Consider the following 19,164-nt stretch of genomic DNA (forward strand, 5'->3'; position numbering starts at 1 on the left):
TTAAAATTCATGAGGAGGAAGTATGACCTCTAGCATACACATGCTTGTTAATATCAACTCTGTGGACACAGATGTGAACAGTCCAGTGCATCTCAGTACATCATACATGTAGCATAGCAGCACAGACCCATACACCACTGAGAAATCGTAAGACTTCCCATAATGGAAAACTAAACTAGTGAATCTGAATTAAAATCTAAGTAGTAAATGTGTTTAAAATAAGAGAATGAATTCACTGAATTGTGAGGTTTTAAATGCCAGCTGTCCACATGTCACAAAAAAGTTTGAGGTGACTATGAATAAAATCACAACATCTGAAACTGATACACAAGAAAGCTTGTTTTTCTAGAGCGCTAACTCATGCACCTTGAGTAATATGCAACAGGATTTCTAATAGAATGTGATAATATAAGATGAAGAATTAATGAATAATTTGGAAATTTTGTAATTTTAAGCCCCAACTCCTGAACCAATTATATAAGAAAGTACAATGTATAGCCTGTGAAAGTCTAAACTGACAAACAATGAAATCAATGTCTGCCTGTCCACAGACCTGACCCTGGTCTCTGTCCAACCACTGAGCACCCTGACATCTACAGGACATTACTGCAGAGCAGGATGCATCAACCTGGGGCATTTGTGTGCAGCATATTTGTAGAGTAGTGTCATGGCTGAGCACTGCAGTGAAACCATTCATTAGGTTTTATCTAAGAGGCAGGTCGGCCTCTTTCTCACCATCTGAGGAAAAAGTACATGATGTTCACTTCAAGGTTGGAGTATATTGAAGCTTTTTATGCTCACCCTAAAATAAATTTCCAGTGAAGTTCCTTGTCTGCCCCGAAATACACTTGTCTTTCTGAATTTAAGCACTGCCTCTTTTCACACTAATTATCCGAAAAAGACATTTTGCTGGAGTTTGAAGTGCAAATGTTGCTGACCTTTCACACTACAAACAAGCTGACAAGTTGTTTGTAGTTAACACAGAGATCGATGTCACAGCTATGAGTCACGAGCTGTAATACAAACACACTTCTGACCGTGCATGAGCTTGTATTTACAGCACTGTGCTGTAGTTATTCAGAGGTGGTCTGAGCTTAATGCATTGGAGCGAAACCTTTACTTTCAGCTGCCACCTCTTGAAATAAAGTACAAATTACATTATATTTGAAAGGAACCTTTTTTATTAGACAGACATATGCTTGTGTCTTGCCATAGTGAGAAATTAGAGTAAGTGGCTACTTGCTGCCATCCATCCAGCTCGTCTTTTAAGTAATTATTCATAAAATATGTCACTTAAATGCAAATACTGTTTAGAAAAGCAATGCAACAATTTACAGTGTAGTACACAGAGAGCCACTGCATATATTGTGTGGGCTCTTATTATCATCACTGGTCTGTGAAAGCATCAATGTGCTGCTTACAGTTGGCAGCTGCTTCATGCAAACTGGGAAAAGGAATAACATTTTGGTTTGAGCATTTAATGTGCAACAGTAATATTTAGTGTTATAATGACATATTTACGCTCAGTGAAGGTGCATAACACAACTGACATATCAAAAATTCTTCACTCTTGATCTTATCTGTGCACAGCAGTGGATAAAGGTCATGACTCGTGGACTTTAAAAAAACATTATAATGCTGAAATTCTGTAGTATTCCCATTTAATAGACAGTCAAAAAACATCAGGAAAATGTACATACAGTATGTATGGCAACTCTAAAAGCAATGCACTCAACTTCAGAAGTAGTGAAGAAACCCTTAAATAGTTAAGTATTAATTTTGTGTGGGGTACATCTGATTCCAGTTCTGGCAACGCCGTCTCAAAAGGAGAAATGCACAAGGCCACTCAAAACAAATCAGCAAGGGGAATAAGTTTCAAAACGTGTTGACGTTAATTTGTTGCTGATGATATACATTCTGACTTCTCTGCCTGCAAAAATGCTCTCTTTCAACATCGACAGTGTTTAGTTTCTACTGAACTTAAAAAAAAAAAATCACCTTCCAAAGATCACTAACAAATGTTAGCTGTAACTGTAAATATAAATACTACCCCTCTTCGTCATGAGCTTCCTTTGTCTACACGTACCGGGCCTTGGTCACCTTTGGAGTTTGCCGGTTGTTTTTCTTGGATCACAGAAAAGCTCCTGAATGTTGTCAGACTTATTTTATGGTCTGAGAAGGGCCCTGGCATGTTCCCACTGCTCAACGTAAATGAATAGGGCCAGAGATTACCTCCATTCTGAAGGAGGTGCAGCGTCTCTCTCTCTTTTTCATTCAACTTGGGTACACGGCTCCCTCTGTTGGGCTAACCATGTAGTGGAAAGTCCCATTTCAGCCCAGTCTACACAGACTTACATTGTGTAACACAGAGGGATAAGAAGGAATCAATGCTTGTTATCAGTTTTTCCCCACACGGATGTTGGGGTTAAGAAGAGGATCTAAATTTGGGTCTGAGCCAGCAGAGGCACGTCCAAGTTTAGCCATGATGATTATCAACGTAAAGAATCCCAGAACTCCGACCAGGAGAAGCATGAAGACCCGCTGCTTCCAGGAGAAAGATGTTCGCTTTCCACCGGTGCGATTTCTGAAGCAATAAAAAAAAAGAAGTTACAAATCAGCCATAACAATGACATTTGTATAGCGATTTATTTAAAGTGAGAGAGCAATAAAAAAGGACTCTACTTCCAGAGCAGACCATGATACTAACTTGAGAATTTGAGCAAACCAACTTAACGCTGGTCGTCGTCGGTACTTGTCATCGTCAAAGTCGATCTGTGTGACCGAGCTGTGACCAACGTCCCGAGTGTCGTAGATCTTTCTTGGTGACGATGCTGGAAAACAACAATTAAATGTCTTAATCTTTCAGCATACAGCAGATGGCAACACAGTATGTTAAATAGGTTTGTGCATAAAACTGACATAAACATTGTTTAAAATCTTAAACGGAGACGTGGATGTAGCCTAAAAACAGCAGCAGACAGTAGATTCAAGGGGCTTTACATTGCTTTACCTGTGTGTATTGTAATTGTGTCACAGGTAGTGGCAGTAGTGAAGTTGACCACAGAGTGCTCCTGCATATTTGAATCCCCATTTTTACGAGAACCTCCAAGGTTTTCCTGTCCTGGAGGTGCGACTGAATTTGGTGGTGGGCTGAGGCTGGTGTTGTAAGAGTGGCTGGGGTAAATGTTACTTTGTTCTTGTGCTGTGGACAGAAAAAACAGAGAGTTAGAAATAACAGTGTGTAAACAGCTGCAAAATAGTCCCTGATAAATACCCACGTTGTTATCAAAAGTAAACTTTAAGGCTCACCATCAAATGTGGACCAGTCAGTATAATCAGTGACGTCATTAGCTGCAGTCTCCTCAAGGACCCCAATGGGCTCTTCAATCTGTCAGTCAAAGATGACATTTTATTAATAACTTAGAACATGCACGGCTCTGAATGACTGACGTGTGAGATCACCGAAAAGAGGTTTAACAATAACAGGCCATACCAGCGGCAGCCCCAAGCCAGCTCTTGCCCAGTTAACAGATGACAGCTGTTCTTTCAGCACATCAGCAACGGGGCTGGCCAGGTTACAAGGGGGGAACACTGGACCCTGACAGGTGGGACACTGGTATCCCGCAGGAGCAGTATTGAGGGGCAGCCGAGATGCCAAGTTATTAAGACAAGACCAGTGAAACACATCTGTGGAAGAAAACAGCAGTTTCACATCACAGCAACAGGGGTGGAATGTCCTTTTCAATGCTGCCAGCGCAGCAAACAAAATGACATTTTTTTTGTCATTTGGCTGAACTGTTCCTTTAAACATCAGTGGTTCTGTTTGACACAGATTCAAAGAATACAGATGCTTGATAATCTTACCATAGCAGACCAGTCTGACAGTGTCTTGAGCAGTCAGTGGATTATTACACAGAGTACAGTTGGGGTTATAATCGCTGTCCTGAAGCCATTGCAGATATGACTGCACGATACACTGAAGGGCAGCAAGTGAAAATACAGAATTCAATGTGATGTTACAAGTGTCGCGCAAACATAAATCAAATGATAGTTCTTCACACACTCACCTTGTTGTGGTTGGAGACAAGGCAATGCTCGCACACATTGACACGATGTTCAAAGCAGAATAAATTGGTCACCTTTCTCTTCGGACACTTGCAGAGACCCATAGCCACCTGCACTGTGTTGAGAGCAAACACATCAATGCAGGTTTCTGTTAATTACAGACAATCCTCGTGTTTATTACTGTATGAGTAGAAATTAAAATGTGTCTTCATTTACTAACAAAAACATCACATTGAATTTAAAATGAGTCTGTGTATCACAAGGCTGGTGTTATCTCGAATACAAAACACAGCAACACAACAGAGACGGGAAATGGCATGACGTTCTTCCCCTCCCTTTTTCCTGACAGGCTGAATTTTTCATAAACACATTGGTCATTGGCATATTTTAGCTTGTGAGCCATGAGAAGGGGGCGTAGCTGTTGAACAATGTGTGCAACTCTTCTGTCACATATTCACCATAGGGGTAGGAAAACAATTACATCTGCAAGAAAAGTCACATTGTAAACATCTATGTAGGTCACAAAACATGGCTCATTGATCTGTTAGGACTAGCTGGGCAATATGACAATATGTACAATGAGATGACATAAACGTCAATCATCAGACAAACATTTTTGTCTCACTATTTTATCCATGAACAGTTTCTCATCTGATTTTCCAAACAACTGACTTCTTCTTGATATACTGCAATGTTGCACTACAGATTAAAGAGGATTTCAGACACATTACCCACTCCTCCAGGGGTTCTGGTCATCATTATGATGTACATGGTCTTTTCCTGAACTTTTAGGTTTATTACACTTCAGTGACAACTTCTGAGGTTGTTGTTCAAGCGTGTTCATCATGTCCACTTTATCAATGTTACCCTACTGACATGTCACAAGTAGAGGCTGGGAAAGTCACAAACGAGGCTAACAGATTGCAGTGTTTAATAAGAGGCAATTTTGCCTGTCAAATCAGCGCCACATTATCGATATCGACAGGGTGTTAGGTCAGTATTAATTGATAGCTGGACATCAATGGTACCAGATGCTACTCGTTCGTCTGTTGGCGTGATTTATTCTTCTGTAACTTAACTGGCTGCACCTTGAATGTTGTGGTTTCAGCGAACTTGTCCTAAGTTATCGTACACATTGCGGGACGTCATGCGTCGGTTTTTCTGCTCTAAAACCACGTTTCAACACCACGTAACACGACCTGTCAGTGACAACACCTTTTGGCAGCTTAACGTTTACCTGAGCTAACATTAGCTGCTACCTCAGCTGGAAGTTGTCAGGTGAGGTAACGTTAGCGAGCTAATCTAGCTAGCTGGTGGAGTTGAGGAAGTTCCTTCGCAAATGACAAATAATTACACGTTACCTGTCACACAGACTTTAATCAAGTCCCGTTCGTTTCAGGTAATGTTGTACGACTGTCATTTAAGCGTCCATCTAAATTTCACTTCGAAAGCGGCTCCAGTAGCTGTCATCAGCAAACTTGACTGCTGCTAGCTGGTTCCTTCCTCTCTGTTTATGTGCCACGTCTCTTCCGCTTCTGCGTCTTCTTCGTGTATTTTTGGAACAAACCAACAGGTACATCCTGCCATCTCCTGTATAGGAGTGTGTATTCTTCAAATTCTCTTTTTTAAGTTGCCGAATTTCTTCCAGTTACGAAATTCACATATATGTATAAAAGTAACATCTATAAAAAATAATTATATTAGACATGGCGCACGATTTTGCTACGTATACAATGTAGACAAGTAGCTGTTTATGTATTATCTTAATCACCGCCATTTTGTTTTATTCTTCTTCATTTGTTAACTGCGTATCCTACATGAGTGTGAAAAAGCTCGTCACCTCATATTGTACTGGAGGAGACCCTCCATCATTTTCGTCATTATGTTATATGCGCAGATGCTTAATTGCATCCAAACTGTCCTTGCAAGACACATATTGACACGTAAATTATTTAAATTAAATATAGATTATAGATAAATGTATTCTTGTGAAATAAATACATGTGCATTACATTGTATTTCTACAGAGAGATTTATGGCTAAAAGGTGGCAACAATTCGCCATTATCCACAATTACAATTACAATTACAGTTACAATTACAATTACAATTACATCCACACCACATGTCACCCCGTATCAGATTCTCACTTAGGTTTGTAGTGCACACTGCCTTATTATTTTTACATCCTTAAAAGTTCATTACTTTTCATGATACATCTTATTGTCCCTTCCTTTACAGCCAGATGTGAAGCACAACTCACTACTATAGACATGGGTATATCTATATAATCAAATTGTTATCTAGCACAGAAACTAAAAGTAGAATTTTTGAAAATTTGACTCTATAATGTAGCTTTGTATATCTGACACTCCTGTCAGTTTTTGCAGAATCTGGTTTTAATGTCGTCTTAAAGCCTCTTTTATTTTAATGGCAGATTTGGAAAATACTTCATCAGAAGAACTGAGTTAAATAGGATAAGATCAATGTAACTGATCAAACAGCAGCAAAATGAAGTACAAGAACAGGTGCACAGTTCAGGTAAGTAATCTTACAAACTTAAAAAATGTATGAGCATCTGCTATGCACAATATGTAACAGTAACAATTCAGTGTATTAATCCAAGGTAGCAAATAATACCTCTTTGCTGTGACACTGAAGCATGTAGAAGCGACAAAGTCACAAAACTGTCATCAATTTTTCATCTAGTGTAGCGCATTCATATTTTTTTTCCAAGCAAGACAGCAGCAAAAATATCTTCTTGTTTGCTGGGCTCTTGCCTTCTTGTACTTGGCAGGTTTGTGTCAGATTGCAGTTAGTGTGTTTAGTCAGCAGATGGTGTACAAACTGAGAGCCAATAAAGTATTGGCTATTACCAAAAGTACACAGAATGCTGGGTCCAGTCATTCACCAGTCAGTACTGTCTGTGCAGATAAAAATATTAACCTTTCATTTGCAGAACAGACCCCAAAATGCAGTTAGCAGATATAGATGATTGATCTTCTACGTGATTGTGTGAGTCTTTTAAATAGATGATCAATGATTGCAGGAGCCTATCATTATAAGCCTGGGAATCGCTGCAATGACATGACTTAAAGTAGTAAAAGACAGAGATGAACAGATGGAATATTGTAGGGGTTTTTTTTGTTTGTTTTTTTGTTTTTTCACTTTTAACCAGCAGATCACTGGGATAATTTGAACACAGCCAAATGTGTGCCATCACTGGAACTGATGGGGTGTTCTTAATGAGCATCATTTTGAGTCTGTCTGGTGGGAAATGTCTGCCAAACGTCATAAATGTAAACATAAATGGATGTAAAGAGATAGTAAGGGGCTGTAAATGTAAGAAATGACTGCCATAAATGCCTTGGCCATCCCTGACAGACATCAACAGTGTTACAATAATTCTGAGCTGCTTCTTTAAAAAGTTGGGATTTAGCATCTTGCACATGGCAGCCATGATAGCTCTCAATCCAGCCATGACAAGCATTTTTTAAATGCATGGTAATCACATCGATGTGTCCATGATGCTGCCAGTCCATGCATAATAATGGCTTTTTGTCTTTACAGTATGCATGTATGATTGTGTGGGTAAGTGGTCATGCATATTTGAGAGAGGGTACACATTTTTTTCTTTCACAGTTCAATGCACATGGGAATTGCCTGTAGAGGGGAGTGATGAGAGTCAAATGAGAAAATGAAAACGCAAAGAGAAAACAGCTACAGTCCAAGAAGTGCAAAGGGAGGACACAGATGTTCTGCACCTCTTATAAGATCGAAAGCACTGAATCAAATTATGCTGCATGAAATAAAAAGTTATTTAATGCAGTATTGAGTGTGAAGTCCTTCTTCATGGTGGTAAAACAAAACTATCATTTCAAAGTTAATTTATTCGCTCTAATTCTTTTAATAAAGTTATTGTATCAGTGCAGGTGCAACTCAATCTCATCCATCCTTGTTACAAGACATTACACATCGGATCATCTCACCCCAAGTGGCAAATGTTTTAATGTCTTTAAAAATTAATATAAGGCTAAATGACTTTGTGCAAATGAGCATGAACTTGTAGTGTCCCTGGTGATGAGCAGTGACACATATAAATCACTGACAGGGGTTTAGGACACGTGGAAAGGGCATTTGAAAAGCACTGGAGTTATCAGATGGAAGCGAACTCTAAAGACAAATGACAGAGACGCTGGAGGACAAATCAACCCTGTAGCTGAGGCGACTAGGTCTGAAGTGACTGGAGAGGTTGTTGGGTTGGGCAAGGGGGGAGGCACTGATTGATTGAGTCTGACAACTATTGATCACCTATCAGCTTTATCTGTGAGGGAAAGCGTTAAGATTCAGGCATGGCTTGTTTAACGAATCAGTTCCACGGTGTTACTGTAAAGGGACGAGCCCTAAATCAGAGGAGGTGGTCGTTCCTTACTGGAGTTATGGCATTTTGATGCGTAATACATTCTAAACATGTTGCATTCACTATACTGCACGAGAAGACAGCCGAAAGTCTAATCACAGGCTGGTACCCACAACCTGGAGTTTCTTAGTCAGTGTGTGTGGATGACTCAGGTCTGTCACATGGGAGAGATCCTTAAATCCACACAGCTCAACCTTTGTCACAGCTTTTAGGACTTGAGAAGATAATTTTCTACATATCATGTCATGTCATGTTTACAAATTGAACCTCGCTTACAAGCCTTGCACATTCAGTGATGATTTTCACACCAATCATGCGAGTCTGTACACATTCATCCTATACTCAGAGGCTCCGTGAGCTGTACATAATCTGGATTTGTTTCATTTCCCATCGACATGTCACAGATGGTCATGAAACGGAAAGGTTTTCATGCTGTGAAAAGTCAGCTCTCAAAAACAAGGGGAAAAAGCAATTAAATGGGGGAAATATTAGTTAAAATAAGCAAAATGATCCACAAACAGAAGAGGATAATTTCACCAAGATTTGTACAACAAGTAAAAATATGTAGTTCAGTCAAAAGTTGTAATATTTTCTTCAGATAAATAAAGACAAAAAGCTTGAAACAATTGAAAAGCTGTAACACAAAAACTGCATGGGAAGAAAATAAATCTTGTAACAAAAAGCAAGCATGTCTAGCCTTGATTCAAGATGTTTCATCTTTTTTCAGTGCAGCGACTTTGTATTTGTAGATAGATCTCAATGTGAGATATGAATCACTTGTTGGTGTAAAAGCCTTCTGAATGTTGTGAAGATTGAAGCTTTTGTGTGTCTTAAGAACACATTTTTAAGAAGAGAGACTGCGTGAACATATCTGAATGAGCTGAATGCATTTTGGTGTTGTTACAATGTGAAGCAAATTGTTTGGTTCATATTGAATCCTGTTGTGCAAACTGTGAAGAGTTTTGAACAAGTGAGCATCTATCTGAGATGAAAAATACGAACAACATGTAAAACACATTTTTACAGTAGAAAGTTGTTTCACTCTTGCTTCATAGTCATCTCGAGTACCTGAAACAATCTAACGAGTAACGACCCTCTGGGGGTCCAAATCGCCGGGATGAAAACTGCTGTGTTTACCCCATCTCACAGTGAGCCTGAGTTATGAAAGGCTTCTCTCTCTGATTGTATTGTTTGAATGTGTTTTGTTGTTCCTCTTGTAATTTTATGTGTGATAACTGAAAATGAAGCAAAATCAAATCCATGTTCATAACCACATCATCTAATTTCGAATGTAATTACACCCTAGATGCTGTTTCTTTATCAGGACGGTGGCTCAGAAGCAAATCCATCAAGCTTTGCTCGGAATGAAATTGGATTGACTGATTGATTTATGTATGTCAAGTGAAGGGCAAAGAGACGGACAAAAAGAAAGCACTGAGTGTGAGAGCGGGTCAGGCGGCAGGGGGGTGGGGGGTGAGCAGGGTCACAGATATATGGATGAAGCATGGCCCCCTGATGGGGGAAGGAGAGTATTGAATCAGACAGAGATAAATGGAGTGTGAGAGACAGAGAGAAAGAAATTCAGACATATGCTTGCTGACCTCAACCCTTTTTTTTTCAGCTAATCAATACAGGGAAATGCACATGTTTGTGTGTTTGTATGTGTGTGTGCTTGTGTGGAGGGAGGGACGTTCTGTCTGTGTCGCTCCCAATAAAGATCAGAAATACAGTGACATTACCTCGGCCCTGTCTGACATCCCCCCTGGTTTTCCAACCTTTGCACATGCCTCTATTTAATTTTGGAGCCAGTAATCCAATAAAAGACTGAGAGGTCGGGAGCACTTAGACTGTCCCCGTCACTGAGCTCGCACAGGAAAGTGAGAGATAAAACATAAAACAACAGCTGCACAAATGACATATGTGTTCTCAGGCTGTTCGTCACATAATGGGTGTATAAAGTGTATTGGTGCACTTGTCTTTCATTTGGATTAACAAATAGATAGAGCTGAATTTTCACACAAGATAATTAATAACAAAGAGTAAAAATGAATAGTTGTTATTAGGTGCTTTCTGTCTGACTGCCAGACTCCCACTCACTCATTTCTAAACACACACAGACACATCTGCTGACAGAGAAAAGACACAAGCATTTTCTAAGGAATTTCGTTGACTGCCTGCTGTATTCTGTATATTGCTCTGAACAGTGTATTTTCCCAGCAGAGAATTCTCCAAAGTTTCTATTAATCAGCTAAAATGTGTTATATTCCACCTAGGATTCAACCCCTATCAGCCTTATTATTGGTTTCTCCTGCCGTTTAAGGCTGAAAATAATTTTCCGCGCACGTCTTCTGCCAATTAGGAAGAATCTCCAGCATGGCTTTATTCAAATCCAAAGTGTATAACGACCAGACTGACCCAACGTTCAATTATCCAGACTTCTTCAAATGACAGACGGGAAGTGAAGATGCCAGCTCTGCAGGTGAAAAAAGAGAAATTTTGAGCCCATCCTTTCTCTGAAATCAAGACCCCACAATAGCAGTCCAGATCAGATGAAGCAGTGCCGGGTGTTTGCAGTGGAGCTTCACCTGCGTAGACAGAGAGTGTGCAGGCAAGGATAAGTGCTCTGGCTGAAAGGGAGTGAAGCTGTGCAGAGGATGAAGGTACCCTCCCCATCCCAGCACTCAGCTGTTATTGGTTCTCTGGATGGGCTGCAATCACCATTAAAATCTCAAAGGGCCCCACTTTATGAGACAGTAAATTAAATTGACACTCCCCAGTGTGAGATCCTCAGTGAGTACAGGATAAAGCTCCCATGAAGATCTCATGATGGACCAAGAAATGTTAAAAATCTTGAGGACGGTGTCCCATAGTGGGCTCCACCCCGACTGTGATTGATTGCTAACAGAACAGAACATGAATAAAATACAATAAGAGCAGGTAGATGAGACACTTTGATGGTGCAGAGCATCATCACTAAATCTCTGACCATTGTCACAAAGTCACTGAGGAGATTATTACAAGAAGAAGAATGCAATCAATGCTAGCAACTGAAGCTGCAGACCAGTGAAGCTTTGAGCTCAAAGCTAACATCAGCATGCTAAAATCCTCAGAATGATGCTGCTAAAAAGGTGATGTCAAACAGGTGTGATGTTTACCATCTTTATCATCTCAATTTAGCATGTTAGCACACTAACATTAGCTAACTAGCAAAATACAGCTGAGACTGATGAGAATATGTTAAATTTTGCTGGAATTCAGTCATAAATGAATTAAAATTTTGACCTGATGTTGGCAGTGGATGAAAAGTCAGGGGATTAGCACCACAAATTTATATGGCAATCCTTCCAATAGTTAGACATACACATTTTACTCAAAGCCACAACTGTGAACTATATGCTGTTACATATTTGACCAATTGAACTTTGCACATCCTGTTGTATATGCTGTTTTTTCCAAATTCAACTTGTACATCCTTTTGTAGCCAAATTTACTTTGCACATTCGTTTGTATTACTTGCACACCCATTTGTATATACTGTTTATTTTTTCTCAGTATATATATATTGTTTTATATTCTGTTCTATATTTTGTGGTATATTTTGTTTTATATGTATATATTCTCAATATAAATATTTTGTTTTTTATATTTGCTTCTTATATATATAGTTCTCTTTCTTTTCTTTCTTTTCTAATTTTATTCTAACAATTTTCCCTCGGGGATAAATAAAGGATTTCCGATTCTGATTCTGATTCTGATTCTGATTCTGATATGATGGAAAGTCAAGGGATTGCCAAAACCAGTGGAATTCATCCTCTGGGAACAATGAACGTCTGCAAAAACTTTCATGGCATTCAATTCATCCTATCTGACCAAAGTGGTGGAGCTCCAGCCAAAGCCATGCTGCTAATGAGGCTAAATAAACCCAGTGCCAATAATCTTTGTGAAAATGATCATGTCATGAATCTCTTGTGTTTTGTTTGATTTATTATTTAATGAACATATGGGCCATATGGGCAGGAGCTGATACTGAGATGCACCATTGGGTGTTTGATTTTCAGCGTTCTAGACTGGAGAGGTACTCACATGTTTACGCCTGGAAAGCACACAGGATGCGCTGAAGCTCACCAAAAAGAACACTTCTATTTGCTGTTAGTTAATTAGGCCAGATGAATCGTGTTTTGCATCTCTGTATCTAGCAGCTGAGCACTGAAATTGAGAGCCTCTCATCTTGCAAGTACACGAGTATAGAAGCCAATCACTGCTTCCATGGATTGATTTTTCTATCGCAACAAACACACAATTAATTTCTATTTCCATTGAAAACTGCCTTTCAGATGTTTTGTTCAGTGATCCTTCATGGCCATGGTCAGTACTTTAAGAGATGTCTTTTATCGCTGTTGTTCATGGTGTAGTGACTCACTCTCTGGAAACCTGTATGCTGGATAAAATTGGATCTTGACCTGCGATCAGCTTCCTTGGCCCACGACTGGCTGTTTCTGCCTCTGAAACACTGCTGACTAATGGTTTGAGCCCAGTTTAGCAAATCCCTCACTACAACTGTTTCTCTTGAGTGAAGATGAAGTGATGGATCCTATTGATCCACGGTTATTACACTGATGAATTTGTTTTGCATATGGGACAGGGGGAGAATGCAGGGCTCTGCTGGCGATGAACTCTCTGGTCTGATGTAATGTCCAGCAGCTGTCTGAGAGTTAGTGAGCCATCTGTGACTCGCCTCACCCAGTGGCTCTGGTAGGCCCAATTTAACCAAGATTTAATTGCACTTGACCTTTCAATGTCAAAGCACAGTTAACAAACACCAAAGACATCTGCTATGCTCAGACCCTGTTCTTTTATTTATACTGTATGTCCACCATACCCTATGCTCCGTCATGGGAAGTGTAGAGATAAAAGGATGGGAGCCAAAACCAAGTAGTTTGGAGCAGTTGATGACGATGATTTGATCAGTGTAATGGATATGTTCAGTCAGAGCAGAGGGAGATGAACCATTAAAGTGATGTGTCAGTACCACCTATCTTTGAGGTGTTTGATCAGAATAGCTTTGTCGACAATATCAGAGCGTTACTCAAATCTCCAATGATTAAACCTGAACGCTCCACAAGATCAGTAGTAGAGAGAAAGTAAGTCTTGATATTAAGATGAGTAGTCACTGTGAATTTGTCATAATTTCCCTGACTCATGGCCTGGTAACAGTTTATCCAGTGAAAGTGTTCAAAGATAAAACTGTTGAAAGTGGGCCAGTGGCTAAAGAGTTGTGATGAATTTGATAATTCAAATGAATGACAATAAAGAAGTTGAACGTGAACTGCAGAAAGCAGTTCCCTCTTTTACATACCCAGTGAGATCAGTCAGTGATGAGAGATGTTGTTTCATCCTGGACCCAATGTGAAAGCTTGAAAACACCACAACACAGCTTCATCTTCAGGCTATTATTCTTTTTGGTGCCTTACAAACACCTATTCCAAACAATTTTCATCGGCTACTCCTTTTATTGTTCAATTTGAATTGCCTGGTGAGATTTTGAGCGAGACGATCTGATCTAAATTTAAATGTATGAAATGTGTACAGCACATTATGCAACAAGGCAGCTGTACAAGAAGGTGAATACTTATATTTGAATGAGTAATGAGGTGGTGGCTGGGTTATGGGAGTGAGACCAATGTCAACAGCTGAGCAGGTGTGTAAATGTAAATGTGGATGTGGAGAGAAGGCAACTGGGAGGCTATAGCAATGGAAATCTACGGTTCCTCTACAAGCATCCTGGGTGCTACCAGTATTTTCTTTTCAGGAAGTCATCCCTCCAACAACAAAAGCAGCAGGAAACATGCTACAACAATATGCCCACTTCATCCTGAAAGAGCATGACAAAATGCTAATCAAAAAGCTAAACTTACAAAACAGCAGCTTCCAATATCAAACATATATTACTGTGTAAATATAAAAAGGATTAAATACCCACCACTAAACAAGATTAAGAGTCTACAGTCCACTCTATGAGGCTGCATCAGCCGCAGAACTCCTTTGAGCTAAATACTAACATTGGTATGCTAACATGCTCACAATGACAATATTAATCCTCTGATGTGAAGCATGCAGGCAAAATACTGGCCATGCTCAGCAGCTTACTTTAGCTTCTTAGGAGGCTAACAATTGCTAATTAGCCCTAAACACAAAGTACAGCTGAGTAATGGGAATTTGGCAGGTCATACTGTACACCAAAAACTGAAATTTGGACCTGATGGTGGCAAGAGATGAATAGTCAGGAGAAAGTGATGACAATCATTCTGAGAGGGACGTGAATGTCTGGATGAAGGTGGTGGATCAACAATCAAAACAAAGTATCCTGTTAAGGAAACATTAACTTTTCCGTCTGTCCCAAAGCTCACATTTAACCACATAGTAACAAGGCATCCTTTCTACAAAATATTTATTTTTCCCTTCAGTATCCAACAAAGGTAGAGTGTTATAATTCAGAGACAGCCATTTACAAAAAAAACACACAAATTAAATATGATCAGACAACAATGACAAAATGATTTTCCCAAGATAACAGCTGAGTAGACCAGCCTTTTTTAAGTTTGAAGAAAAACAGATAATCCTGTTTGAAGACCTTTGTCTTACTGAAAACTGAAATTACAATCATGCTGGTTTGGCAGTGGGACGATGTGATGATAACACTGATGAGCAAAGTTTTCCTGGAAACATATACCAGCAGCATGGTTCATTTGTGCTTTCTATTATTTGTTATCCAGGCGAAGTTTGAGCATAGACAGACAGACAGACAGACAGACAGACAGACAGACAGACAGACAGACAGACAGACACACACACACACACACACACACACACACACACACACACACACACACACCCCGCTGCCACCTGTCCACACAGAGTTGCACAAATTCAGCCAGTGTGCGCATCAGCTTTTTCTTAATGGTATTAGTTTTATTAAGTGACTCCTGTAGAAGGTATTTACAATCTGAGCCCATCCAGAACAACTGTGTCAGTAATATCCCCCTGATCTAATTGTAAAACAGCTAGGCTAAATTGGTTTACAAAATGTAATTTTATTCCAGTCTGGAGCAGCACCTCAGTAATTTGAGCCACATCACCGTGATTACTACCACTTCAGAATAAATAGCGCACTTCATACAGATGTCAGGGTACCTACAGTAGATTTGTGCTGCAACAAATTTTTCTTTGGTAATACTCTGCTTGAATCCACGCTCGGAGAAAATCTCACACCCACACACAAACATTCTGTCTCCATTAACTCTCTCCTACATTAACTAATCAGAAAAAGAATGCAAGCATAATAGTGGCAAATCAATGGAACAATACAGTGTGTGCACAAGTTACAGCTCAACATACATAACACAGACTGTTTCTGAGACATTGAAACAGACAACAATAGCAGGACTAGGCTGGTATAGTATTACTGTAGGGTTGTTGCGCAGTAATAAAATATGTAAAGGCAAGAAATCCTGACTGCTAAATGCTGAAGTATCATTTAAAGAGAAGCCATTGGCTAAAAGAGAACAATACACACAATAAGACATTTAAAAACAAAAAGCTGTACTGTTTTAGGCCCCTTCTAGCAGGGCAACTATGTGGTTTTACTGTTTTAACAACACATCACATTTAGTAATTAGAGCTCAGTTGGAGCCAAGACAGGTTCAAGAGCATATCTAGTACTGTTATTCCAATATAATATTGAGGTCCACTTCATGCCAGTCACACCAGTGAGCTCCAGCTAACAAGCTCAGCTTCGTCTCTCGGGGACAGGGATTATGTCTGGCTCCCGATCTGCAGTTGTGTCTTTGTTTGCGCATTCCAAGGCCGTTAGTGCATGGTCAGTGTTAAGAGTGAAATGGTAGTCCGAGAGGGTAACATTTCAGGCTTTCCAGTACCATCATTATGGCCGGTCTTTCCTTCTATGCGGCAACACAATCCGGGTCCATCATAATCAGCTTCCTACCAATGCAGAGAGTACTGAATGTTCTCTGCCTTTGCATTTGTATCTCTCATGTATCTGTTTGTACGATCTCCTCCTGAGATACAGATGGTATTTTTGAGCCCTTGGTCTATTTCCTCTATTTATACTGCAGGGCTCAGAGTTCTTCGATCAGATTTTGTGATTACAGATGAAGCAACAAGAGACAGAAAAGGTCTTTACCTGATCTTCAGTAATGATTTGCAGCTACTTCTTTGAGGTCCAGGATTGCCCCATTATGACTTCCCAAAAAGGAAAACTTACTGTAATACTGATTTTGGGATTACTACGTTGCTTACCCTGCAGGGAGCCACCAAAACAGTTTGTGTCTCTGTTTTTGTGTTGTGAGAGTTGCCATTGCCTTCTCCTCAGGATTTTAAGGCGTTTCTTCCAGAATCCATGCAGCATTATATTGTGCTTATCCAAGATGATCAGCTTATCAACCCTTAACTGTTGAAATCTTGGAAAAACATTATTAAACCATCTGCATTCGAACCCAAACGAGTCCATCTGCTGTGAGACTCCACAACGACTCCCATCATCAACATCTCCACCATCTCTTTCTCTGCAATATCCCCCCTTTGGCCTAATGTCCAATATTGTGTTTCTCATATTTCAATTGCCTCTCCTTTTTTCTCACTGCACAATGAGATTTACAGGGGGCGGTCTTAAATCGTCCAAGAGTGAGGCAAGAAATAGGTTACTGCCCAACCTTCAGGTCACAGTTATTTGAGTTGTGATCCGGCTGACCGTGACAATGGGATACTCTTTCATCTCTGTGAGCACAAAAGGTGCTTGAGAGCGGGAGTGTGCTGTCCGAGACCAGCAGAGACATATGTACTGCTGGCAGTGAAGCCTTTCTTAGTGACCATGAGGCCAAAGAGGGCTTTTCTTCAGACAGAGGCTTCAATGGACAAAGAATAATCTTTCTGAGCCATCTTTTTTAACAAATTCAGTTTACATACTCCATCTCTCCACACTAATGGCTGCAATACTACTGATGCCTGATGGAAACGGTTTCATCTCCAAGGTGACATTGCTCTGCAGAAGCTTCTTCTCTTTTTTTTTTTTTTTTTTTTGATGTACAGTTAAAGCATTCACAATAAATTGGTCTCTTTTAATGAGACAACTATGATTATCCTTGGTCCGGCTTCTAAGTCTCCATAGTACTCCACCAATTTAACACTGCATTCAGTTAACATCATGGAGCTCACAATGGACAGTAAAGAAAAAACAATGTGTAACACTATTAGCGGCTAGGCTCAAGCAGAGATGAGAAGCAGACGACAGACGTGTGGTAAACTCACTTCTTTCTATGTCCATATCCCCAGATTTTGTTCATTTCCAAACTTGTAGCCTTCAGACCCAACTGACACTGACTCAACTGACATCACTTGAGGCTACTGATCAGATTCCACTCAGTTCCACAAAAGGCTTTAAACAGCTTTTTTTCACATGTGCAGTAGTACACTTTGATGTAGACTTTGATGTGTGAAATCAGTGGAGCTCCCCCCAGACCAAATTGGTCATACAGGAAGTGATACCTGCAGATTGTAATGCATTCATGTGCTTTTTCATTTAAGCAAGGTCTGCCTCAACCATACCTGGTTAAAGCCAACAGACTTGCTAGAGAAGTAAAGATGCAATGAGGTCCTTTTAGATGTTTTGCTCCCTTCTGGCTTTTCATTCAGGGGTATGTACAAACTTTGTGTATTTCACCTTTGAAATTAATTAACTTGTGTTTGGTTGACTCACAGCTCCAGTATGTTCAGGAGGGGATAATCCAATCAGCTTCTGCTGCTCTGCATGGGGAATTCAGCTGTGGTTACAAACTGTTCAGTTCTTTGCAACAGCAGCACACTGCTGATCCACGGTGGTGGTCATTAAATATCTCACAGGTCTACCATAGTCCCATGGGCATAGAAAGTGAAAATAAACAGCAGCACATTTCAAGTCTATGACTGTCAAATGTGTGACGGCAAGAAATGCAAGTTGCACTGAAGAAGGTTAATGAAACAAAACAGAACAATGGCAGTAAGGTAACAAAAGATGGCTGACTTGCTTTAGAGTTTTGAACCTAAAATTCAACAGTTGGTGACCACAGACGGGGGAATAAGGTTTCCTCTGACACAGACAAAACACAACAGGACAGTGGGTACATGAAGGCTGCCAATGGATTCTAAATTTCTTCTCAATCAGTCTACACTGTTTACAAGCAAAGGAGTTAAATTTGAGGTGTTGCCTCTGTGTCTGCAGTTTGCAGTAATGTAACCAGCAATTTCTGCTTTTTGTCAAGCACAATAGCAGAGAATAAATTGGGACAGGGCCAGTTTCACAACACATTAGTGAGTGAAAATTTGCAGAGACCAATGTTAGCTTGAAGTGTGACTTAACACCTACAAGAAAGTCCTGTTTTTGCTGACCAGTGGTTTAAAGGTCCAGTGTGTTAGATTTAGGGGGATCTATTGACAGAAATGTTTCATGTTTCTACAACCAAGTCCACTTGCCCTTGATTCAACCCTCCTTGGATAACCATGACCTGGATGAATGAGAATCTTCACACACACACACACACACACACACACACACACACACACACACACACACACACACACACACACACACACACACTGCAGGGGAGGATGAGGCAAGAAGTGTTCAGC

At 40.0% G+C, this 19,164-nt stretch overlaps 1 protein-coding gene across 3 annotated transcripts; it reads right to left on the reverse strand.

Moving 5' to 3' along the window:
* Window positions 1-1,166: 1,166 nt before the first annotated feature.
* Window positions 1,167-5,604, reverse strand: zfpl1 (zinc finger protein-like 1). 3 transcript variants are annotated; one of them, XM_070983817.1, is made up of 8 exons: window positions 5,427-5,604; window positions 4,068-4,180; window positions 3,865-3,976; window positions 3,494-3,687; window positions 3,310-3,388; window positions 3,011-3,202; window positions 2,708-2,831; window positions 1,167-2,584 (listed from the first exon to the last, which is right to left on the reverse strand). In XM_070983817.1, exons 2-8 carry the CDS (start codon window positions 4,167-4,169, stop codon window positions 2,398-2,400), a joined length of 990 nt encoding a protein of 329 aa, XP_070839918.1. In that variant the 5' UTR covers window positions 4,170-4,180; window positions 5,427-5,604; the 3' UTR covers window positions 1,167-2,397. The 3 variants fall into 3 exon arrangements, with proteins under 3 accessions (XP_070839918.1, XP_070839919.1, XP_070839921.1); XM_070983818.1 differs by having other exon boundaries at window positions 4,068-4,175; window positions 5,427-5,564; XM_070983820.1 differs by lacking the exon at window positions 5,427-5,604 and adding an exon at window positions 5,303-5,372.
* Window positions 5,605-19,164: the final 13,560 nt, after the last annotated feature.

Source organism: Chaetodon trifascialis, chromosome 16 (genome assembly GCF_039877785.1).
Source record: "Chaetodon trifascialis isolate fChaTrf1 chromosome 16, fChaTrf1.hap1, whole genome shotgun sequence".
Classification (NCBI taxonomy): Eukaryota; Metazoa; Chordata; class Actinopteri; order Chaetodontiformes; family Chaetodontidae; genus Chaetodon; species Chaetodon trifascialis.

Excerpts from the sequence above, each read along its gene's own strand:
- zfpl1 (XM_070983817.1), bottom strand. The coding sequence starts at position 4,169 with ATGGGTCTCTGCAAGTGTCCGAAGAGAAAGGTGACCAATTTATTCTGC. Across the intron at positions 3,688-3,864 it reads TGTCAGACTGGTCTGCTATG|ATGTGTTTCACTGGTCTTGT; the intron begins GTAAGATTATCA and ends TTTCTTCCACAG. Across the intron at positions 2,585-2,707 it reads TGGTTTGCTCAAATTCTCAA|AAATCGCACCGGTGGAAAGC; the intron begins GTTAGTATCATG and ends TTATTGCTTCAG.